This window comes from Petromyzon marinus, chromosome 64 (assembly GCF_048934315.1).
Source record: "Petromyzon marinus isolate PM22_M1 ecotype Great Lakes invasive population chromosome 64, UKy_Petmar_22M1.pri1.0, whole genome shotgun sequence".
NCBI lineage: Eukaryota > Metazoa > Chordata > Hyperoartia > Petromyzontiformes > Petromyzontidae > Petromyzon > Petromyzon marinus.
This window is the reverse complement of record NC_133730.1, coordinates 2,731,200-2,756,157: the sequence shown is the minus strand read 5'-3', so window position 1 is coordinate 2,756,157 and position 24,958 is coordinate 2,731,200. Positions and strand designations below refer to the sequence as shown.

Below are 24,958 nucleotides of genomic sequence, written 5' to 3'. Positions count from 1 at the left end.
TACATGTGCCTAGGGTCTACAAGTGCCTAGGGTCTACGAGTGCCTAGGGTCTACGAGTGCCTAGGGTCTACAAGTGCCTGGGGTCTACAAGTGCCTAAGGTCTACAAGTGCCTAGGGTCTACAAGTGCCTAGGGTTTACAAGTGCCTAGGGTCTACAAGTGCCTAGGGTCTACAAGTGCCTAGGGTCTACAAGTGCCTAGGGTCTACAAGTGCCTAGGGTCTACAAGTGCCTGGGGTCTACAAGTGCCTGGGGTCTACAAGTGCCTAGCGTCTACAAGTGCCTAGGGTTTACAAGTGCCTAGGGTCTACAAGTGCCTGGGGTCTACAAGTGCCTAGGGTCTACAAGTGCCTAGGGTCTACAAGTGCCTAGGGTCTACGAGTGCCTAGGGTCTACAAGTGCCTAGGGTCTACAAGTGCCTAGGGTCTACAAGTGACTAGGGTCTACAAGTGCCTGGGGTCTACAAGTGCCTAGGGTCTACAAGTGCCTAGGGTCTACAAGTGCCTAGGGTCTACGAGTGCCTAGGGTCTACAAGTGCCTAGGGTCTACGAGACCCTTAGTCCGGTCCTGTCAGAGTCAGAATATGTATTTCCAGCGGCGGAACCCGATGAACTATGAAGCTCTTTACCACAACATGTCTGGTAGAGTGGCCGGGTGCTCTCCCTCGCCCTGCGCCCGGCAGATCTCCGTGGAGAGGCTGAGTGGCCGCGTCGTGACCAGGATCTCTGCGAACGACTCCATCGCCATCGACGTGCCCGACGACGGGCCTGCACAGGGCAGCGGCAAGGAGTTCAAGGTGTACGTGGCCGGGCTCCCGCACGGCACCCAGCCCTTTGCGCCGGTATGACGAGCCCCCCCCCAAAGCCCCCCTCGGCCTTGAGTCCTGAAGTGAGCTTGTAGTCGGAAGGGGGGCATTGAGTCTCCACAGTTGCACACACACGGGGCACGCAAACTCACACAGACACACACAGACACACACACGGGGCACGCAAACTCACACAGACACACAGAGACACACACACGGGGCACGCAAACTCACACAGACACACACAGAGACACACACACGGGGCACGCAAACTCACACAGACACACACAGACACACACACGGGGCACGCAAACTCACACAGACACACACAGACACACACACGGGGCACGCAAACTCACACAGACACACACAGACACACAGAGACACACACACGGGGCACGCAAACTCACACAGACACACACAGACACACACACGGGGCACGCAAACTCACACAGACACACACAGACACACACACGGGGCACGCAAACTCACACAGACACACACAGACACACACACGGGGCACGCAAGCGCACACAGACACACACAGACACACACAGACGCACACACGGGGCACACGAACTCACACAGACACACACAGACACACACAGACACACACACGGGGCTACGAACTCACACAGACACACACAGACACACACACGGAGCACGCGAACTCACACAGACACACACAGACACACACACGGAGCACGCAAACTCACACAGACACACACAGACACACACACGGGGCACACGAACTCACACAGACACACACAGACACACACACGGAGCACGCGAGCTCACTCAGACACACACACGGGGCACACGAACTCACACAGACACACACAGACACACACACGGGGCACACGAACTCACACAGACACACACAGACACACACACGGGGCACACGAACTCACACAGACACACACAGACACACACACGGAGCACGCGAACTCACTCAGACACACACAGACACACACAGACACACACACGGGGCACACGAACTCACACAGACACACACAGACACACACACGGGGCACACGAACTCACACAGATACACACAGACACACACACGGGGCACGCGACCTCACAGACACACACAGACACACACACGGAGCACGCGAACTCACTCACACACACACAGACACACACACACGGAGCACGCGACAAAGATAAAGACAAAGATCCCCCATATAGCCTTAACAGACTGTAGGGGCAAGTGCTGTTAGCGAGCACCTATGAAGGCCGGAACGGTACACGAGGGGGTGGGTGGCCAGCACCACGCCCGACCGCCTTTGTCTCCCCAGTGACGATGTTAACACACCGCACAAGGTACTCATTTGAGGCTGAGTCGACCTAGGGGAGGCCCAGGACCGGTTCAGATAATCGTCACTCGCGTTGGTCGTGAGCGCGAATGGAACTTTGGCCGTCAGGTTCATAGCACAGCGTAGCGCTAACCCTGGCACAACTGCTCCCCACACGAACATATTGCGCTCGTGCCCACACAAACACAAAGACCCCCGTGCAGCTTTCACAGACTGTTGGGGCAAGTGCTGTTCCCGGCCGCCTTTGTCTTCCCAGTGGTGATGCTTACTACACACCGCACCAAGTACTGGTGTTGGCTGTGAGCAAGAATCGAACTCGGGTGGGCGCTACCCACACACTCACACACTCACACACTCATACACACACACTCACACTTTCACACTCACACTCACACACACTCACACACTCACACTTTCACACCCACACACTCACACTTTCACACACACACTCACACACACACTCACACACACACTCACACACTCACACACACACTCACACACTCACACTTTCACACCCACACACTCACACTTTCACACTCACACACTCACACTTTCACACTCACACACTCACACTTTCACACCCACACACTCACACTTTCACACACAAACTCACACACTCACACACACTTTCACACACACACACATTCACACACACACACACTTTCACACACACACTCACACTTTGACACTCACTCACACTTTCACACACACACTCACACTTTCACACACTCACACTTTCACACACACACACTCACACTTTCACACACACACTCACACACTCACACACACACTTTCACACACACACTCACACTTTCACACACACACTCACACACACACACACTTTCACACACACACTCACACACACTCACACTTTAACACACACACACTCACACTTTCACACACACACTTTCACACATATACAACATGTACACGCAAACACTCACTCCCAACGATCCTCATGGCGGATCGTTCCTCTGAACAAAATTAGTTCCGTGGTCCAGTTCGCAATTAGGAGTTCGCGTTCTAAGTCAACGTTATTGTGAAAAACACTTAACGGAAGCTGGTTCGTAAGTCGAGGACTGCCTGGAGTAGCAGGGGTATTTAATGACCCTGGATGTCAGCGGCGCCTGCTCAGCGCCCCGACTCTCGTGTGAGCCTCGTCCGCCACCCCCCCCCCCCCCCCCCACTCGTTATGGCCCCCCGCGAGCGCTCCGCAGCTGAACACGCGGCTAGACGGCTGCATGCGGCAGTGGGACTGGCTGGGGAGCGAGCGGGCGGTGGGGGGCCCGGACGCCCACGTGAGGAGCGACACGACACGCCTCTGCTACCAGAGCGTGGAGCGCGGCGCGTACTTCCCCGGCACGGAGCTCGCGCGCTTCCACCGGCAGTACGGTACGGGGGGGCGCGGCGGACTGGGGGGTGGGGGGGGGAAGCGGGAGGGGCTGGGGGGGGCACGGGGGGAGGCGGGGGGGGGACTGGGGGGGGAGCGGGTGGAGGGTTGTGTTTTTTTTTCCCTCCACATTTAAAAGCAACATCAAGCGTTTGGAGTATTTGGCTGCTATAAATGGGTGCCGCAGTAGTGAGATGTTTACTCCCTCGCCTGGTATGCAGGAGTTTGTGGGTCAGATCCCGACCCTGACACCTGCTGCTGTATATTTGGAGTTTGCGTGTCTCTCTCCTCGTGGTCGAGTGGATTTTTCTCCGGCCCCTTCGGTTTTTCCCTCCACATTTAAATGTCATTGCCCGAATTTCTTTCGTCTCGTGACAATGATAACGGTGACAATGATGACGACGGTGGAGGTGACGACGATAATGACGGTGACCGACGATGACGGCTGTGGCGATGACGACGATGATGACGGTGACGATGATGACGATGGTGGAGGTGACGACGATGATGACGGTGACGATGATGACGACGGTGGAGGTGACGACGATGATGACGATGTCGACGACGATGACGACGGTGACGACGATGACGACGGTGACGACGATGACGACGATGATGACGACGGTGGAGGTGACGACGATGATGACGATGTCGACGACGGTGACGACGATGACGACGGTGACGACGATGACGACGATGATGACGACGGTGGAGGTGATGACGATGATGACGATGTCGACGACGATGACGGCTGTGGCGATGACGACGATGATGACGGTGACGACGATGACGCCGGTGACGCCAATATCTTGCGTGGTCCAGTTCCGTCAGGCAACAGCCCCGGCCGCCCCCCGTGGCTGCTCGACCTCGAGATGTCCTTCAGGCCCGTGGGAGACACGGGCGTCCTCTTCTGCCTCGTCAACTACAACAAGGAGGTCGTCCTCTCCCTCAGCCTCGACGAGATCTTCCGGAGGCCGGGGCTCCCGCTCCAGGTATTCGGCGGCGCAGATCCGAGCGGCGTCGCGTGCCGGCTCGCCGCCCCGCTCCTCCGACGGCCCGTGAAGGACGGCGGGCCCCCGGCGGCCGAGGCTGACGCCGGCGCTCGAGAGGAAACGATCCCCGCCGGACGGATCGCTGTTGCGTCGCTGGACAGCTCAGGGAGGGCTTCATCGAGCAGTGGATTGATCGCGGTCGTGGACAATGACGAGGGGGGTGGCTAGGAGATGTTATCTTCCTCGCCTCGAATGGAGGAGGCCGTGGGTTTGATCCCGACCCTGACGCCTGCTGCCGCTGTGTATTTGGGGTTTGCGCGTCTCTCTCTCTCGCCCCGTGGTCGCGTGGATTTTTCTCTGGGTCCTCCGGATTTCCCCTCCACACTTAAAATGAACATCACGCCTTTGAAGTATTTGGCAGCTGTACATTTCCACGCGATAAGCCACTTCGTTGAGCTATTACTTGTAGGCCAGGTAGCTTCTGAAAAATAATTATATCGCTCAGTGGGCTTTACCTGGTAAAACAATTTTTTTAAAAAATAATTTAGGATGAATACTGTTATGATTATTATTGTGAGTATCCAATGTATTTTTGTCAAACATCTTTGTTGCAGAGACTCCTCCTGGGCTTTGAGGACTCCGTTGCCCTCCGCTACCAGGCCAACGAGTCGAAGGTGTTCTGCGATGGGAAGTGGCACTTCCTGCGTCTTCAGATCTCTCGCGAGGAGCTCGCGCTGCAGGTGAGGCCCTTCGGGGTGGGGGGTGGTAGTGGGTGGGGGGGGCGGTGGGGGGTGGGTGGAGCGGGGTGGTGGGAGGCGGTGTGGGGACGGGGGGGGGTTGGGGCTGGTGGGGGGTGGGGGCGGGGGGTGTGGTGGTGGGCGGGGTGCCGCGTAGTCGACCTCGTGGTTAGGGCCTCGTGATGCCCGTGAGCAGGGCTGTGGGTGCCGTGCGGGAGCCCTCCCACAGACTCCTTGAGTACCTTGGTGGTGCCCGGCACCGCCCCGTCGACAGGGGAAGGCTGGGGGGTGGGGGTGCAATGCGGGGTGGGGGCAGCGCTGTCGAGTGTGCAGGCGGTGCAACTGCACGAACCGTCGGGACGCCACCGCCCGGGACAACGCCGGGCGGGACAACTGCGAGCGAGCATCTTCTCTTGCCGTCATGTAATTAGAACAGCGCCTTACTCAAGGCGCTTTGCGGAGACATTGAGAGTGTTGACAAGAAGGTTGTGTGTGGATGCAACGGTGGAGATGAGGGGGGGGGGGGAGCAAATCTGTGATGATGCGTCGTTGAAAGCGAAATTGACGACAGTAAAATTGATGATGAATGGATTGACTGAATGTGGTTAATGAGCGATCGCCGTGCCTCGGGAATACGAAGTGGCAAGTTCCACGGCGCGACCGTGAGAAAACGTACGCGGTAAAACCCCATCGGTGTTCTACAATTCACCGGGCAGGCGGTCGCCCACGTACGGTGAACGCTGAGCGCCGGCGCGGCGGGCAGCGTTCACCGCGCTACGAACCCGGCGAGCCGACTTCGACACCCGCTCACGAGCAGTGACCGGGGCAAAATATCCGAACGGGTCCTGGGCCCTCCCCTAGGCCGACTCGAAGCCTGAAGTGAGCACCTTGTGCATCAGCGCCGACGGCCGGGCGTGGCTGCTGGCCACCCAACCCGTTGCGGCCTTCGTAGGCACCTCGGACGAGCGCCGTTGGCTACGTGCGGTGCGAAAGAAGTTCCAGACGCAGACATCGGTGCCGCTCGCCAACAGAGCTTGTTTTAGGCTGTACGGGAGACCTCTTGTCCCTTTGAGTCTTGCACAATTGACGACGCTGCGAGCGAAGTGTGACCGAGACCCCTACGACGGGCCCCGCAGGTGGATGGAGTGAATCTGACGCAAGCGGACAGCGTTATACCCCTGCTGCAGCTGAGTGCACACAGAGGGAAGCTGGAGATGTGGCTCAACGAGTCGGTGACCACGTACATTGGGGGCATCCCAGGTGAGAAGAGAGCGCCTCATTGTTCCTGCACACATTGTTATATCAGTCAAGAATCATCGCTCGTCACCCGCGTCTCTCCCCACCTCCCCACGTCTCTCCCTGTCTCTCCCCACCTTCGCACGTCTCTCCCCACCTCCCCCCGTCTCTCCCCACCTCCCCACGTCTCTCCCCACCTCCCCACGTCTCTCCCCACCTCCCCACGTCGCTCCCCACCTCCTCACGTCTCTCCCCGTCTCTCCCCACCTCCCCACGTCGCTCCCCACCTCCTCACGTCTCTCCCCGTCTCTCCCCACCTCCCCACGTCTCTCCCCACCTCACCACGTCTCTCCCCACCTCCCCACGTCTCTCCCCACGTCTCTCCCCACATCTCTCCCCACCTCACCACGTCTCTCCCCACCTCACCACGTCTCTCCCCACCTCACCACGTCTCTCCCCACCTCACCACGTCTCTCTCTCCACCTCCCCGCGTCTCTCCCCACCCCCCCCCACGTCTCTCCCCACCTCCCCGCGTCTCTCCCCACCCCCCCCCACGTCTCTCCCCACCTCCCCACGTCTCTCCCCACCTCCCCCCACCTCACCACGTCTCTCTCCCTACCTCCCCGCGTCTCTTCCCACCTCTCCACGTCTCTCCCCACGTCTCTCCCCGTCTCGCTCCACCTCCACACGTCTCTCCCCACCTCCCCGCGTCTCTCTCCCCACCTCCCCGCGTCTCTCTCCCCACGTCCGCGTGTCGTCTCTCCGCTCCGCGTGCGTAGAGACCATTCCGCTGCAGGCCGTGCCGGTGAGCGTGCACTTCCACGGCTGCATGCGCGACGTGCGCCTGGCCGGAGAGCCGCTGGACATGGACGCGGCGGTGAACAGCCCCTTGGGACTGTCGGCGCACTCGTGCCCCACCGTGAACACGGGCGACGACGACGACGACGACGAGTAGCTCGAGTAGTGCCCGCCCTCTCCTCCTCTTCCTCCCACTCCTCATCCTCCTCCTCCTGCTCCTCTTAATTTCCTCATCGTCCTCCTCCTGCTCCTCGCTCCGTTCGTCATCCTTTGCCTTCTCTTTCCCCGCCCGCCCGCTCGCGTCGCGGACACGCGCCGCAGGCAAAGCGGTCGTCGAGCGTCGGGGGGTCAACGGCGAACGGGGCCGACCCAAGCCGCGTAACCCGAACCGTCGGCACGGCGCAGTGCCGCGCGTCCGACCGCCGCACGTCGGCGCTGACCGGACAGCCGGCACCACACGCCCCCCCCGCCCCCCATCCCCCGCGCGCGGTGTCTGCCCGCGGAGTTGGCTACGCGCCGCGGTAGCGCAAGGCCCACCGTGACGGTGCTGCTGCTGCTGCTGCTGCTTGGTAGAGACGCGGCGCGCGCTCTCTAAGCAGCGTCAGGTTCGCGAGGGGTGCAAACGTTGCCACGTGGACTCACCGAAGAGACGTGAAATTTGGCGAGTGGACTTTGGAATATTTCGCCAACTTTTGGACGGTGACGCCGGCGCGCATCGGCCCCCTACAACGTCCGCCGTTAAGCGGACGGCCCGCGGTTATTTTCACGGTAAATAACACTGCCGGTATTAACCAGGACGCCCTTTGGGGTTTGAACCGTGCGACGTCTGCGACAAGCGGCTTAAATGCGTTTCCGCGAGGATGAGGATTTATGACAAACAAGAATAAGTTTGTACCCTTTCTGCCAATAAAACAGCAGTTCGGTTACGATGTCGAAACACCAAATATAAACCTTTTGCAAGGAATCAAGTTCCTGCGTTAACCACGCACACAGTGCTTGTGGTGAACATGCAAACAACCACGTGGCTCTCATAGTATTCGATTCATTGTCTTTGAAACTGATGAGCCCACACCAGAGACGGTAGACTTCTTTCGGGCCTAGTCTAACCACCAGTGTCAGACCAGACAATGCACTCTCAGAGCATTGCTGGTTTGTACGTAGAGTGCTAAATGGAATCGAGTCTTATTAACGCAGTTACTTGATTCCTTGCAAAAGGGTTTCTATTTGGGTGTTTGAACATCTTAACTCCTGTTTTTTTAATATAACTCCTGTTTTTTATTGCCAACAAAGGGTACAAACATATTCTTACTTTTCATACTTTGATACTGGCAACTAAGTGTCCCATGATAAGAGTATTTCCATTTTTCGGGCACTTTAACGGCTCTGCGACTCGGGCACAGTGCATCCACGCCGCTGCCATGCTGGTGGGCTGCTGCAGGCTATTGCAAGGAGACCCCCAAGTGGCAGCTGTCCCTGTGCGGCACAAGGTATACACGTGGTGTACACACGCGGCACCAGGCCTGCAAATGAGCATGAGTCTGCCGGAAGCGGGACGATGTTGCGTGGTGTGTTTTGTTTTTGCTCTCCACTTCTTTCAAATTAAATCATTAATGTCGTCGACAAGAGGGCTTTGACTCGTGTTTATTTTCCAGAAAGGGCAAAACAATAATCGCTGCAACACAAGAAAGTTGCGCAGAATGGTCGTGGCTACGGGACATTCATTTCTGTCTTACTTTTGTCACCACGATAGACAAACAATGAAAAACACTGCAGCGCATGACGGACACGGACAAACAAATACATATCTCGGACCGCATTCGTGAACATAAAGCAGACCTTAAACACGGTAGGACCAACACCTCGGCCGTAGCAGATCATTGTTCTAATTCAGTAGGCTCACATGCCATTGACTTTTCCAAGACGGAGGTTCTTTGTAAGCCATCTGGCTTCCATGAGAGATTCGTTCATGAGGCTATCCACATATACAAACACAGAGACAATTTCAACCGAGAAGATGGATTCTATCTTAGCAATCATTGGAAAGATTTGATAAATCATTTCAGTTCTTGATTGATTGTTCACGCTTACAGTGGCTTTCAGACAGCATACATAAAAACAAATTTCGTCTCCCCCCTCCTCTTTTCAAAAAATAGATGGACTAGTCCTGGGCAAACTGCCATCGTTGCGCGTGACGCAAACGTTATTTTTTTTTATAAATAAATATGCCGTTTTCAAAATAAATTTATGCACACCGCCACACCTGATGATGACCGTTTGAGTTATGGTCGAAACGTCGTGAGAATTTTTTATTGTTTTATATATATTTTGTTATTTTGTTGTTTCTCTTCAACGTGACTTTACCGAAAAAACTAAGAATATGAAATACAATCTCGTCAAGTGTGGGGGGGGGCGCGCGAGCGTCTTGGCAACCTCGCTGTCGCTTCAACTCTCGCCGCCGGTCAAGTCAAAGAACGTTTCCCTCGCGCCACCCAGATACAGCGGCAGCGGCAGTTTCGACAAACGGATCATTCGCGACGTTGGCCTCGCCTACGAATCGTTGACGGGTCGAAATGCCGTTCGCGAAAACCCCGCTCAGCGTTCAACAAAACGGCGGTGACGACAGCGCAAAGAAGATTTTTAAAAAATGGCACGCGATTTTGCCAACAAACGTGCATTCCCGCATGGGATTTCTGTAATGCCCTCCATTGAAAAAGAGCATTTTGGCTCAATGGGCCTCATCCGAAACAAGCTGACTGGTGCACCGTCTGTCAACGTACAAGACGCGATTGCTCAGCAGGTGGGAGACGCCGTGGTGACACCGCCCTCTGCGGCTCTCGCCCGAGGCAGCGGTGTTGCAGGCCTCGCGGGACCTTTGGTTCGAGGCTTTTCACCGTCCCCTCGTCCAGTGCCGGATGAAGCGAGCGCGGGGCCTGTAGCAAATGTTATAAAGGGGCCCTAATTAAATAAAAAAAACACGGAAATATTGAAACACGTAAAATTTTAACTTGCATAGTAAAATAATTGTATTTTTCATTTGCTATACATCCGGATATTACGACAAATAACCTAACCTAACCTTAAACAGCTGGTCGTTCGTAAAAGTTTAAGGCGGTATAGTACTATAGTAATAGAGCAAGTGCAGAATCACTGAAACGGAATTGTGAGCTTGAAAGCATTTAGCGCGGGGCCCTTGAAAGTGCAGGGCCCGTAGCTACTATGTAGTAGCTGCTACATGTGTTGTAGCTACATGTGTAGCTACTACACGTGTAGCTACCGTAGCTACTACATATGTAGCTGCTGTTGCTCCTGGGATAATCCGGCACTGCCCTCGTCTCTCAGTGACCGGGAGGACCATCGCCACGGAAACATTCGCACTAGGCCGAAACGCTCAGCGAATGTGGACGGCGACATTTTGTCATCGCTTAGAAGTCGGCGGACTAAACGACAAAGCGGCCACACGATTGAGTTCTTTGGAGCTGGTGGTCTGGATAAGGCTGATTAGTTTCTGTACGTGCAATGCCGCGCAGATTTTTGCCTTTTATAACCCCTTGAGGTGTTACACTGCGCATCACAGAGCCACCGCACTCTGTAGCCACTGCACTGGGTATGCGTGTGCACGTTGAACTTCTGTCATACCGTACGTAACCAACCGCACTAATCGGAGTTGCGGGGGCGGGGGAAGGACAACAGACTAAACACAACAACAAGCAACTCATCATTAGACCTCCTTTGCCAGTACCAAAATATAATAATAGGGTTTTTCCCCTTTTTTTCTGGCAACAAAACTGAAACCTTTTTACAAGGATTCATGTTACTGCATTAACCACAATACCTGCAGTCAAAATGCAAACAAAAATCATACTATGATAATATATGCATTGTCCTTGAAACTGATTGGTCCACACCAAGGGACGGCTTTCTTTTAAGCCTCGACCAAATTGGTGCTCGACCAGATAACGCCAAATGGCGTACAGCTGTATGCCTTTTGGCCGTCCCTTGGTGTGGACCAATCAGTTTCAAGGACAATGCATATATTATCATAGTATGTTTTTTGTTTGCATTTTGACTGCAGGTATTGTGGTTAATGCAGACATGAATCCTTGTAAAAAAGGTTTCAGTTTTGTTGCCAGAAAAAAAGGGGGAAAACCCCTATTATAACAAGCAACTCTAAGGAAACGAGATTTCAATTTAGATTACTTCAAAGTGCATAGCTCACCAGTGGCTTGTTAATATCGGAAGGAAGAGCGTTCCAGACGGCCGCGGGAGCTCGTCCGAAAGCGCCGAGCGACGACGCCGGTGACCGACGTCTTTCTTCTTCTGTGGCCAGCCAAGCAGCAGGACTACCACAGCATCACCAAGTCTCGGCCAGCGGGTGGCACCCGTTGACCTGCACGCCCTGGGCCTCTTCTGCCAAGGGCACGAGTGACCTTGCGGGTCCCCGGTGGGGACACGAGGGCCGGCCTCCCCTGCGCGTCGCTGCTTTGCCACATGGCGGCTCGCAACGGCTGCCTGCCGTTGTGGCGATTTCGTGGACAATTTTCACTGCTCGGAGCGCGGTTGAAGCAAATGGAGAGAGAGGAAGAAGACGGGGGGTGGGGGGGGCGGCAGCGGCTGCACAGTCGGGCTCGAGATAAGTGAGAGACAAAAATATCTTGCGTTGAGTTTCTGTTTTCGAACAAGCGAACAAAAACTGTTGGAGGGACGCGACGGTAAGAATCCGATAGGGTGTATATAAAAACAACAAATCAGGCATAAAAGAATGTAAAAATATACCCTATATACATCAGCGGGCCCCCACATTTTTGGCACCAGGGATGGGTTTCGTGGAAGACTATTTTTTTACGGACCGCGGGGGAGGGGGGGTTCATCATTGTTGTCTTTCCCCCTTTTCAAAGAAGCTCTCGAGCGACGTTTGTTTTTTACTCATTGTGGCTACTAGGGGTTAGAACTTGTGGGCTTACTCATTGTGACTACTAGCGATTAGAACTTGTGGGCTTACTCATTGTGGCTACTAGGGGTTAGAACTTGTGGGCTTACTCATTGTGGCTACTAGGGGTTAGAACTTGTGGGCTTACTCATTGTGACTACTAGCGATTAGAACTTGTGGGCTTACTCATTGTGGCTACTAGGGGTTAGAACTTGTGGGCTTACTCATTGTGGCTACTAGGGGTTAGAGCTTGTGGGCTTACTCATTGTGGCTACTAGGGGTTAGAGTTTGTGGGCTTACTCATTGTGGTTACTCGGGGTTAGAGCTTGTGGGCTTACTCATTGTGGCTACTAGGGGTTAGAGCTTGTGGGCTTACTCATTGTGGCTACTAGGGGTTAGAGCTTGTGGGCTTACTCATTGTGGCTACTAGGGGTTAGAGCTTGTGGGCTTACCCATTGTGGCTACTAGGGGTTAGAGCTTGTGGGCTTACCAACACCACGTGACTGAGACAAGTGGCGCAGTGCGTGAAAGAGGAGCGGACGGAAGTGGTGAATAATAAAACAATGGGGGCGGGCCACGTGCGGACTCACGGCTCTCACCTCCTCCTGCTGTGCGGCCCGGTTCCTAACAAGTCATGGACCGGCACCGGTCTGTAGCCTGGGGGTTGGGGACCCCTGCTATATATAATATATATAAATATAATAATTGCGCTATAAATTTTAAACATATTTTTAAATATAAAAATCCAATAAAGTATATACCCTATTTTGGTGTATATATTATATATATATATACCCTATTGGGTATATATATATAAATAAATATTATATATACCCAATAGGGTATATATAATACACCCAATAGGGTATATATATAAACTCAATAGGGTATATATAATATATACACCAAAATAGCGTATATACTTTATTGGATTTTTATATTTAAAAATATGTTTAAAATTTATAGCGCAATTATTGCGTAACCGAACAATGCGTGCTTGTAAGGAGACGCAAACCACGTGGACCATCACCTGGGGTGCCCTGCAGCACCCACAGCGCCACTCCTCAAGATGTTGGCAGTGCCAACCATCAGAAGCCGGTGGCCTGTGCAGAATATTGGGGGGGGGGGGGGGAAGACCGTAAGAGGTTGGACAGGAGACACGAAGAAGAAGATTGAAGGCAGGCCAAGATCAAAATGATGACATTAATAGGCAAGTGTGATCAGATTCTGGAGTGCTTTTGTGAAATTCTTGGCACTGTGCCGAGAGCGGAGAGGCATCGGGGCAGTGAATTCCGCCCGTTCGCCGAATCACATTTTGTAACGAACAAAAAAAGAAAGTCTTGGTCAACTCATACGCTATATTAAACATTTAAAGTGCACACACACGTACGTGTGGTGAGTGGCAGCAAAGGAAATCACGTTCGTGTAGGTGGTTACTCAAATCGTGTCACGTTAACAGTCTCAAGCCCCGGTCGTTAATGACTGCAAAGACAAAGATGCCCCGTGTAGCCTTCACAGACTCTTGGGGGCAAGTGCTGTTAGCCAGCACCTATGAAGGCTACCGGCATTGTGGCGCACGAAGGGGGTGAGTGGCCAACGCCACGCGCGGCCGCCTTTGTCTCCCCCAGTGGCGATGATTACACACCGCTACACCAGGTGCTCATTTGAGGCTGAGTCGATCTAGGGGAGGACCAGGACCAGATCGGATAATCGTCACTTGCGTTGGTCGTGAGCGGTAATCGACACCCGAGTGGCCGGGTCCGTAGTGTAACGCGCTAACCGCTGCACCACAACTCCCCACATTGATGACTGCAGCAACAACAACAATCGTCATTCGCCACTAAGTGGCGGTGATGTCACCACGGCGCTTGTGCCAGGCTATGTGCACGTTGAGGCCACGTGGCTACTCACGCACGTGCAAGAAGAACAACTTTGTATAACAAGTGCAATGAATCGTTTTGGTTTGATTCGAATGTTTTTACAACGTAAATTGCCACGATGGACAGACTCTGCGTTGAGCGTGGGCCGTATATGAGCGGTTGCTTCCCGAGTCTGGATATCGAGAGATAGAGAGATCCGTAATACAGGGGTTTTTTTTGGGTGGGTTAGATCGCGTAAACATATAAATGTGTCCTTAAAATTGTCTGTGTCGGCGGGTTTAACGACACATTTAAATACTCACGAGATCTCTCCCAACAACAACAACAAAAACAACAACAAAAGACTGTATCGTGGATGATAGTGTCGCGAAAGCCTGCCACGTGTTACACAGAGAGAGAGAGAGAGATCCGTAGAGGCGCGTCGACCTCGGAAACATCTCTGCCGTCAATTTTTTCGAAGGCCCCCCCCCCCATCCCCTGACGCGTGGGTTGGGTGGCACCGCTCGCTGCCATCGCCACCCCGTCGGAGGACGCAGCAATGCCCACCGCTTGCGACGCATGCCCACGCGACGTCACGTGGTCGCGCGACGCCACGAGGTCGCCCACGCGACGCCACGTGGTATGCCAATCTCGACAACGCGTTCGCCGCCGCTATGCCCGATATTTAGAGGGCCGCTTTAGAGGGTCCGGAGTATTTAGGAGCGTCCGCCGGCAGTAACGCGAACTGCGTTACTCCTGCTCATCGTCGTCGACAGCCCGGGGGACGAGGCCACCTCTCAGCCGAAGAGCAGCAAAGCTGTGGATGCCGTTGCTTAACGGAGACTCTTTAAGGCGTGGAAGAGGCAACAGGGCCCCGTGGGCCTGACGGCGTTAACGGTTGACGTCACAAAAGGACCCAGGTCTTTGCACCTGATTGGCTCGCAAGCGACGACGTCACATTTACCACCGCTCCCCCCCCTCTCTATTTAAGACCGAAACGGGAGGATTTTTTTTCTCACAATTATGGCTGTCGCCCGATGAGGCACGTCGTCGTCGTCGTCGTTGTTGTCATAACCGGCGAAACGTTACGGCACTCGAATTGTAAATGTTGTGGGTTTTGTTTGCTCTCCAACACACGAGCGGTGTGCTGAACTAGTCACCGATTGACACGTGTTGTTGACGTGACACAACCTTTACTAACCGGCTGTGTCGGCTGATGGCGGCGGGTTTCACGACACAACTTTATATTTACGCAATCTAACACTCCCTCCCCTCTCCCCCAAAAAAACCCCTCTATTATGGCACCAGGCTGCTGGAATAAACTTGTTGGACTTTGACCGCGCAAATATCAAGAGGCGACGTCGTGATGAACCGCCACCGTGGACTGATACCCGCATTCATTCCTCTGCTTTAGGGGCCGTCCATAAATGACGTCACGCGATTTTGGACGATTTTTTGACCCCCCCCCCCTCGTCACACGGCGTCACAAAAAATCAGACCCCCCCTCAAATATGACGTCACAAAGCTCTGCCCCCCCCCAAAAAAAAACCATATTTACATTTTGAAAATAAAACATGCTTCAAATCGCTTTAAACTATTGTCATTGTAGTGCGTTGTTTAACGTGGCACTGCACTCTGATGTTGTAGGAGTGTTGTTATAACACAATTAGTGTTGTCATAACAATGCCATATGTATTTAAAGTTGCGCATATTCATGTGACGTCACTTTTCTCAACCCCCCCCCCTCGTCACATTGTCACCAATGTCTGACCCCTCCCCCCCAGGTGCGTGACGTCATTTTTGGACGGCCCCTTAAACAAATAAAACCTTGTTAACACTGACTTTAAGACGTTACAGACCCCCCCCCACATCGCCAACCTCCCACCGCGCCTACTACTGCGATTCATTGCCAGAATTATCGCCGATCAATGACGAGACCGATGCCACGGCTTGATAATTACACGAATTCTCCTTACGGAGCCTTAAGAGCGGTGGTCCTTAACCTTCACCGCAGCCTCGCACCCCTTTGATTCTCAGTCGTTACAAAAATGTGCAATGTTCATAAACACACAGGGGTTTGATGAATCAAAGTAAGTTGTATTTATTTGTATTTTCTATCCACGTGACTTTACCGAAAGAACCCAGAACATGAATTCCTGCAGTCCACGAAAGTTTTCAGTCAAAAAAGTTGTACGGACGTGCCCGCGTTTCATTTTGTTTTTTCGACGATTTACCTTCGATTGCAAATCCGGACACGTCTCGCACGGCCCCCCAGAGAGGGGGGGGGGCGTCTCGCACGGCCCCCCAGAGAGGGGGGAGCGTCTCGCACGGCCCCCCAGAGAGGGGGGGGGCGTCTCGCACGGCCCCCCAGAGAGGGGGGGGGGCGTCTCGCACGGCCCCCCAGAGAGGGGGGGGCGTCTTGCACGGCCCCCCAGAGAGGCCGTGTCGTCTCGCACGGCCCCAGGTGCTCTTGCCAGGCCAGCGGGGAGGTCAGCGACACACCTGCGCCTGCGTCTCGTCTGGATCCCATTTCGTGGCCGTGATTTATTATTAAGGACCCCACCGCCGTCTCGAACTCACCACTACCACCACAGTGCGCTGCGCCTCTCGTAAAACATTGAGTTCGTTTTATATCTATACAACAACAACAAATGTCTCTGCTTGTGATTTTGGTTTTGCCGACTCTCTCGCGCCAGGTGCTCTGCTTTGTAAAAAAACTTTAGATTTTAATTTTCTTGATTTTTCTTTTTTTTGTTTCGTTTGGGGTGATCGCCAATTTTTTTTTCGAGGGAGCAGTGGGTTTGGGCAGAGACCACGACGACGAGGAGGAGGATGGGGAGGATGGGGAGATCGCATTTCTAGGATGGTGGTGCAGCCATTCTGAGAAGGCTGGCACAGGTCGAGAGAGGAGACGCAACGGTGCCCTGGTGGAGAGGGCAGTGCAGGGTACTACTGTTGGTGAATATCGCCACCAACAACCTGCCGCTGATTTCCCTGCATCATCATGAACTCTAACCCACGTGGGGGGTTTTTCGTTTGTTGTTTAACACTTCTTCTCAAAACACATGGGCATTGTGTTTCTTAATGGTGGAACGATGCAACATGAATATGATGGCGTCGGCCAATCAGATTCTAAAGACAAGGTGTATATTATTGGAGCATCTTTGTTTGCATGTTTTTGCCAAAAACATGTGTGGGTTAATGCAGACCTGATGCCTTGTATTAGGTGCGTCTATTTGGTGTTTGAACATCTTAACACCTGTTTTTATTGCCAGAAACGGTAAAGCCTATTCACAAATTTGATACTGTACTCTTTGATTCTTTCGGTAAAAGTCAGATAGGTAGTAAAATGATAGATCACGACGTTTCGATCGCAACACAAGCAATCGTCATCAGGTGGGATGACCACAGCAAGAAAAAACTGCTGAAGTACTACTTCAGAAGTTTTTCCTTGCCGAAGTTTTTTCTTGCTGAAGTTTTTTCGTGCTAAAGTTTTTTTCTTGCTGAAGTTTTTTCTTGCTGAAGTTTTTTTTCTTGCTGAAGTTTTTTCCTGCTAAAGTTTTTTCTTGCTGAAGTTTTTTCTTGCTGAAGTTTTTTCTTGCTGAAGTTTTTTCTTGCTGAAGTTTTTTCTTGCTGAAGTTTTTTTTCTTGCTGAAGTTTTTTCTTGCTGAAGTTTTTTCTTGCTGAAGTTTTTTTGCTGCAGTTTTTTCTTGCTGAAGTTTTTTCTTGCTGAAGTAGTACTTCAGCAGTTGTTTCTTGCTGTGGTTTTCCCACCTGATGACGATTGCTTGTGTTGCGATCGAAACGTCGTGATCTCTTAGTTGTCTACCTACGTGACTTTACCGAAAGAACCAAAGAGTATGGATTCCTGCAATCACGAAAGCTTCAAATCATGATTTGATACTGCCAAAAGAAGTCCCATCAACACAGATTAATAGAATGTTGGGGTTTTGATTTAAAGCTTTCATGACTGCAGTAATTCATATTCTTAGTTTTTTCGGTAAAGTCACGTTGAAGAGAAACAACAAAATAACAAAATATATATAAAACAATAAAAAATTCTCACGACGTTTCGACCATAACTCAAACGGTCATCATCAGGTGTGTCGGTTTGCATAAATTTATTTTAAAAACGGCACATTTATTTATTTATAAAAAACGTTGGCGTCACGCGCAGCGATTGGCAGTTTGCCCAGGACTAGTCCATCTATTTTTTTTTTTAAAGAAGAGGGGGGAGACGAAATTTTTTATAATGTATGCTGTCTGAAAGCCACTGTAAGCGTGAACAATCAATCAAGAACTGAAATGATTTATCAAATCTTTCCAATGATTGCTAAGATAGAATCCATCTTCTCGGTTGAAATTGTCTCTGTGCTTGTATATGTGGATAGCCTCATGAACGAATCTCTCATGGAAGCCAGATGGCTTACAAAGAACCTCCGTCTTGGAAAAGTCAATGGCATGTGAGCCTACTGAATTAGAACAATGATCTGCTACGGCCGAGGTGTTGGTCCTACCGTGTTTAAGGTCTGCTTTATGTTCACGAATGCGGTCCGAGACATGGCGTTTGGTTTCTCCAATGTAACTACTACCACAGAGGCAACTTAGTTTGTAGACACCAGGGTATTGTATGTCCGGAATCACATCTTTTACAGACGGAACCAGATCACGGATTTTATGTAATGTGTTGAAACGCACCTGGATCTTGTGTTTATTCAAGATTTTGGAGATCTTTTTTGTGATCCCAGCAATGTAGGGTAAAGTGATGGTTTTGAAAGGCTCCTCAAAACTTGAAGCTATCCACATATACAAGCACAGAGACAATTTCAACCGAGAAGATGGATTCTATCTTAGCAATCATTGGAAAGATTTGATAAATCATTTCAGTTCTTGATTGATTGTTCACGCTTACAGTGGCTTTCAGACAGCATACATTATAAAAAATTTCGTCTCCCCCCTCTTCTTTTAAAAAAAAATAGATGGACTAGTCCTGGGCAAACTGCCAATCGCTGCGCGTGACGCCAACGTTTTTTATAAATAAATAAATGTGCCGTTTTAAAAATAAATTTATGCAAACCGACACACCTGATGATGACCGTTTGAGTTATGGTCGAAACGGCGTGAGAATTTTTTATTGTTTTATATATATTTTGTTATTTTGTTGTTTCTCTTCAACGTGACTTTACCGAAAAAACTAAGAAAATGTTGGGGTTGTTTCCGATAATGCACCGTGGCAAGGGGATAGACATTGTGAGTTTGAAAAAAAGAAGGGAACGGGAGAGAGAGAGAGAGAAGGGATACCGGGACAGAGGTCCCCAAGACGGACAGAGAGGGCACGGCTCAAGATGGGCAGCAGGGGGGAGAACGATGGAGGGAGAGAAGGAAGGACCGGGCCATGATGTCGGGGATGATGAGAGGGTGGTGGTGGTGGTGGTGAGAGAGAGTGATGGTGATGATGAGAGGGTAGTGGTGGTGGTGGTGGTGAGAGAGTGAAGGTGATGATGAGAGGGTGGTGGTGGTGGTGGTGAGAGAGTGATGGTGATGATGAGAGGGTGGTGGTGGTGAGAGAGTGATGGTGATGATGAGAGGATAGTGGTGGTGGTGGTGGTGGTGAGAAAGTGATGGTGATGATGAGAGGGTAGTGGTGGTGGTGGTGGTGGTGAGAGAGTGATAGTGATGATGAGAGGGTAGTGGTGGTGGTGGTGGTGAGAGAGTGATAGTGATGATGAGAGGGCGATGATGGTGATGATGAGAGTGTGGTGGTGGTGGTGGTTGTGGTGGTGGTGGTGAGAGAGTGATGGTGATGATGAGAGGGCGATGATGGTGATGATGATGATGATGAGAGGGTAGTGGTGGTGGTGGTGAGAGAGTGATAGTGATGATGAGAGAGCGATGATGGTGATGATGAGAGGGTGGTGGTGGTGAGAGAGTGATGGTGATGATGAGAGGGCGATGATGGTGATGATGATGATAAGAAAGGTGATGATAATAATGAAGAGAGGGTGATGATGGTGACGATGAGAGTGATGATGATGAAGATAAGGTGATGGTGATGATGATGATGACAGTAATGTTGATGATGAGAGTGATGATGATGATGATGAAGAGAGGGTGATCGTGGATGATGATGAGAATGATGATGATGATGTTGAGAGTGATGCTGAGAGTGATGATGAAGAAGAGAGAGTGATGATGGTGATGATGATGACCTACAGAAACGGAAATCACGGAACGACCTCAGAGATCCCTTTAAGTGACCCGGTTCACACAGCTGCGGGCAGCACTTTTCTCCAACTCTGCCGAATGAGAGAAATATTCGTAGAGTGACATTAAAATACGTTATCTTTAATTATTCAGCACTGGAACTCAGTCACGTTAAGTAAAGGAGCAGAGTCAACGTGATGCTTTGTCGTGTGATGGAGTCAGAGTCAACGTGATGCTTTGTTGTGTGATGGAGTCAGAGTCAACGTGAAGCTTTGTTGTGTGATGGAGTCAGAGTTAACGTGATGCTTTGTTGTGTGATGGAGTCAGAGTTAACGTGATGCTTTGTCGTGTGATGGAGTCAGAGTCAACGTGAAGCTTTGTTGCGTGATGGAGTCAGAGTCAACGTGATGCTTTGTTGTGTGATGGAGTCAGAGTCAACGTGATACTTTGTCGTGTGATGGAGTCAGAGTCAACGTGAAGCTTTGTTGTGTGATGGAGTCAGAGTCAACGTGATGCTTTGTCGTGTGATGGAGTCAGAGTCAACGTGATGCTTTGTTGTGTGATGGAGTCAGAGTCAACGTGATGCTTTGTCGTGTGATGGAGTCAGGGTTAACGTGATGCTTTGTCGTGTTATGGAGTCAGGGTCAACGTGATGCTTTGTTGTGTGATGGAGTCAGAGTCAATGTGATGCTTTGTCGTGTGATGGAGTCAGGGTCAACGTGATGCTTTGTCGTGTGATGGAGTCAGAGTCAACGTGATGCTTTGTCGTGTGATGGAGTCAGGGCCAACGTGATGCTTTGTCGTGTGATGGAGTCAGAGTCAACGTGATGCTTTGTCGTGTGATGGAGTCAGAGTCAACGTGATGCTTTGTCGTGTGATGGAGTCAGGGTCAACGTGATGCTTTGTCGTGTGATGGAGTCAGAGTCAACGTGATGCTTTGTCGTGTGATGGAGTCAGGGTCAACGTGATGCTTTGTCGTGTGATGGAGTCAGAGTCAACGTGATGCTTTGTCGTGTGATGGAGTCAGAGTCAACGTGATGCTTTGTCGTGTGCGGGGTGACCGGCCTGTGAGCCATCAATGCAACGCACTTGAGAACCCGGTTTTAAATCACAGACCGGCGGCCTAAAGAAACTGGATTCTGAACGCAGGGCCTCAGCATCTCTGACCCCGTGACCTTTTAATGGAAGCGTCTCAAGCTCTAGCTGGAATCCTCGGGCACTCGCTGCAGAACGTGGATTCCACGTCCCCCACCCCCCCATCACAATGGATGGAGGTCGACTTCAACCGTATTTGCTTCGCATTACAGATAACGTTTCCATCGTGGGGTGAGAGCCGTGCCAGTTTTGCCATAAAATTCCTTGCATCTTCACCTGCAACCGATTTATGAGGTCACCGGAATCTGTGATTGTTGTTGATGTTAGATGCAGCTCACCCCCGTGTGTTACGATCTCCGCTACCCAACGCTTAACGCACGAGGCGAGTATCCGTTGCATCGTCGGTTCGTATCGATTGTTGAGCTCACGATGATTCCACCCGTGGACTCGGACGTGCACGGGAATCAATGAGTGCTTGTGTTGGCTTCACGTGGTGTGCTCAGGCACTGAAAGTCGTTGGTTCGAACATCCGTGGCGGTGCATCAGAAGTCATCGCTCCTTCAGACGAATCCACCGCCTGGTGGTGGTGGTGGTGATGAGGATGATGGGCCTTCCCCCGTGACACGTTGCAAATGAGGGCGGGGGAGGGTTGGGGGGGTTGGTTTGACCATACTTCACCACATCTGGTCGCTACGGGTATGTGAAGCAGGAGTGGGGGAGGGGAGGCCCAGGCTCAGTCGATGTTAGCCGTGGCCTGGAATCGAACTTGGGAGTTTGGGCTCATAGCGCAGTGCGCTCGCTCGACACTGCCCCCGTCTCACCCGTCTCTTCAAGAGCGATTCAGAATACGGACGTAGCTGGGGTGGATATTAACGCAAATATCCCTCACCGCGCCACGGAAACTAGTTGCCACCTTGTAGTCATTGTCCGGGATTGTTGTTGTTTTTAAATAGTTTACTTTAATAAAATACTTAGATATTTAAATTAAAAAAATATTCCCAGTGTCTGGAGGCGCACGGCTGTGACGCTGCCTGCCCGATGAATTATTATTCTCATTATTTGGCCTTTTGATTGTATTCATTTAATATTACGATGACTTTAATTTACTATTAATTCGTACCGTTTCAGTTTTTTTCTATAACTTTGTGATTTTTTTGTGTCCAATAATTGTATTATAACTGTGTTACAATTGTGTTTGTAAATATGTTTTTTTTCATCTTTACACGCCGTGAAGTGACCTTGAACCTTGTCGCTTGTGTGTACTTGACGTTGAACTTCTTTCGCGCCGTACGTAGCCAACCGCGCTCATCGGAAGTGCGGGGGAAAGGACAACAAACTCAACAAAAGGTTAACGCGTCGTAAGCTTTCGCGACCAGGATTATATTCATCATAATGCTCTTTGGGTTTGATCGCGTAAATATAAGTGCGTCGTTAACGCACCCACCACCCGTGCAAACCCACCAACATAACCCACGCGAAATTAAAAAATAGAACTGTTTTAAAAAAAAAAAGCGTTTTCAATTTAGATTTCAAAGTGAGAGGTTTCTTTGTTTTAATAAAATAACGAGTATTCTTCTCCATTATTATTATCAAACGCACAAAACAAATAATTCGAAGTGCCCAGGACGGCTATAGGCCACATGGCGACCCCCAACACTCGCTCTTCATTCAGTCCGCGGGACATCTCACCACCAACACCACCACCAACACCACAACAACAACACCAACACCACCACCAACACCAACACCACCACCAACACCAACACCACCAACACCACCACCAACACCAGCACCAACCCCACCAATACCACCAACACCACCAACACCACAACAACAACACCACTAACACCACCAACACCACCAACACCAACACCACCAACACCACCACCAACACCAACAACACCACCACCAACACCACCAACACCACCACCAACACCACCAACACCACCAACACCAACACCACCAACACCACCAACACCACCAACACCACCAACACCAACACCACCAACACCACCAACACCACCACCAACAACACCACCAACACCACCAACACCAACACCACCAACACCAACACCACCACCAACACCACCACCAACACCACCAACACCAACACCACCAACACCAACACCACCAACACCAACACCACCAACACCACCAACACCACCACCAACACCACCAACACCAACACCACCAACACCAACACCACCACCAACACCACCACCGACACCACCAACACCACCACCAACACCACCAACACCACCACCAACACCACCAACACCACCACCACCAACACCACCAACACCACCACCACCAACACCATAACACCACCACAACCACCACCAACCAACCACACTGTGTTTTGTTTTGTTTTCCCCCCCGGGGGACGAACCGAGGCTCAAACAGAGGCTGGTTAAATTTAGGCGTGCAATGGAAACCTGTGGACAGCGGAGAAGCGAAATGGGTTGGGCTCTGGGGCTGTCTTCTTTACTCTCGCTCGGCGGGCCGCATCACACCGCAGACATTCTCCATTCCCCAAACACCCCCCCCCCCTAATCCTCCCCACTCCTCCTCCTCTAAAAGAAAAAAAACCATCTCGCACTTTGTCCCCTCTCTTGCTGGCCCAGTGGCATCAAGAGAGAGGCCGTAGGTGCCTCGATGTCTCCGTTGTACCGCTCTTGCCAGCGGGGTTTGTTTGCGCAGCGCGCCGCTCCCGTTCGCTCTACGTGAGCTTCGCGACTTGCAGCTGGCGCGTTCCAAATCTCTGGGAGCAGGCGGCTCAGCAAGGCCCCCTTCGAGTGGTCAAATCGGTGCCGGGGAGCTGCGAATTTTACAGCAAAGGGGAAGCAATTAAGGTGCCGGTGGCTTGACGTTACTGCCAGGTTAGGGTCGTTTAGTTTTGTTTTGTTGTTGTTTAAGTGTTGCCCATCTTTTAAGAAGAAATACATATTTGAACGGCGATTTTATTTTTTGTCTTGGAGGCGATCAGGATATTTAATTCGGCATGTCTTCGCAGCAAGTCTCAAGCATATTCCAACCACATCTGCATTCCGTGGAGGCTATTGGTAAATATCTCAGTCCCTCTCTCTGTGTGTCTCTCGTTCGCTGTCAAATCTGCGGTGCGACTGCTATAGGGTTGTGGTCGTACGCTGAGTTTGGTCAGTAGTTCGATGGCATCGGGAGTTTGATTAAAATAAATATTTTCGGGTGATTGTGTGCATCTCGCCACGGTGGCTAGGAGATGTTAGCTACCTCGCTTGGTATACAGGAGGTCGTGGGTTCGATCCCGACCCTGACTCCTGCGGTTGTATATTTGGAGTTTGCGTGTCTCTCTCTCCCCGTTGTCGCGTGGATTTTACTCCGCGTCCTCTGTTTTTTTCCCCTCCACGTTTAGAATCAACATCACGCGTTCAGTGTATTAGGCTGCCGCTATAAATGTGCACGTGTTAAGCCACTTCGTTGAGCTATCATTTGCGGCCAGGTCGCTTCTGAAATAGAGCGATAGAGCTCAGTGGGACATACCTTGCACAATCAAAGTTTAGTTCTGTCCTGTCACCATTGTGTGCGATGCTCGTTGCGATGATAGTCACAACTTACGCAT

At 51.5% G+C, this 24,958-nt stretch overlaps 2 protein-coding genes across 5 annotated transcripts in view; both read left to right on the top strand.

Moving 5' to 3' along the window:
• The window catches only part of LOC116956305 (vitamin K-dependent protein S-like), a 34,881-nt gene extending 25,983 nt beyond the window's left edge, over nucleotides 1–8,898 (top strand). For both annotated transcript variants that reach the window (XM_032977819.2, XM_032977818.2), the window contains exons 11-16: nucleotides 681–839; nucleotides 3,340–3,514; nucleotides 4,335–4,504; nucleotides 5,119–5,244; nucleotides 6,378–6,501; nucleotides 7,257–8,898. In XM_032977819.2, coding sequence (XP_032833710.1) covers nucleotides 681–839; nucleotides 3,340–3,514; nucleotides 4,335–4,504; nucleotides 5,119–5,244; nucleotides 6,378–6,501; nucleotides 7,257–7,432 — 930 coding nt within the window. In that variant the 3' untranslated portion in view covers nucleotides 7,433–8,898. The remainder of the gene's footprint in view (nucleotides 1–680; nucleotides 840–3,339; nucleotides 3,515–4,334; nucleotides 4,505–5,118; nucleotides 5,245–6,377; nucleotides 6,502–7,256) is intronic.
• Nucleotides 8,899–23,915: 15,017 nt separating this feature from the next.
• Nucleotides 23,916–24,958, top strand: part of LOC116956313 (transmembrane protein 255B-like) — a 32,590-nt gene continuing 31,547 nt past the window's right edge. The window contains exon 1 of one of the 3 annotated variants that reach the window (XM_076054079.1): nucleotides 23,916–24,422. Coding sequence is in view for 1 of the 3 variants with exons in the window: in XM_032977838.2 (XP_032833729.1) it covers nucleotides 24,362–24,422 (61 nt within the window). In the remaining 2 variants the exon portion in view is untranslated. The remainder of the gene's footprint in view (nucleotides 24,423–24,958) is intronic. The other 2 variants (XM_032977837.2, XM_032977838.2) reach the window with 2 other exon arrangements.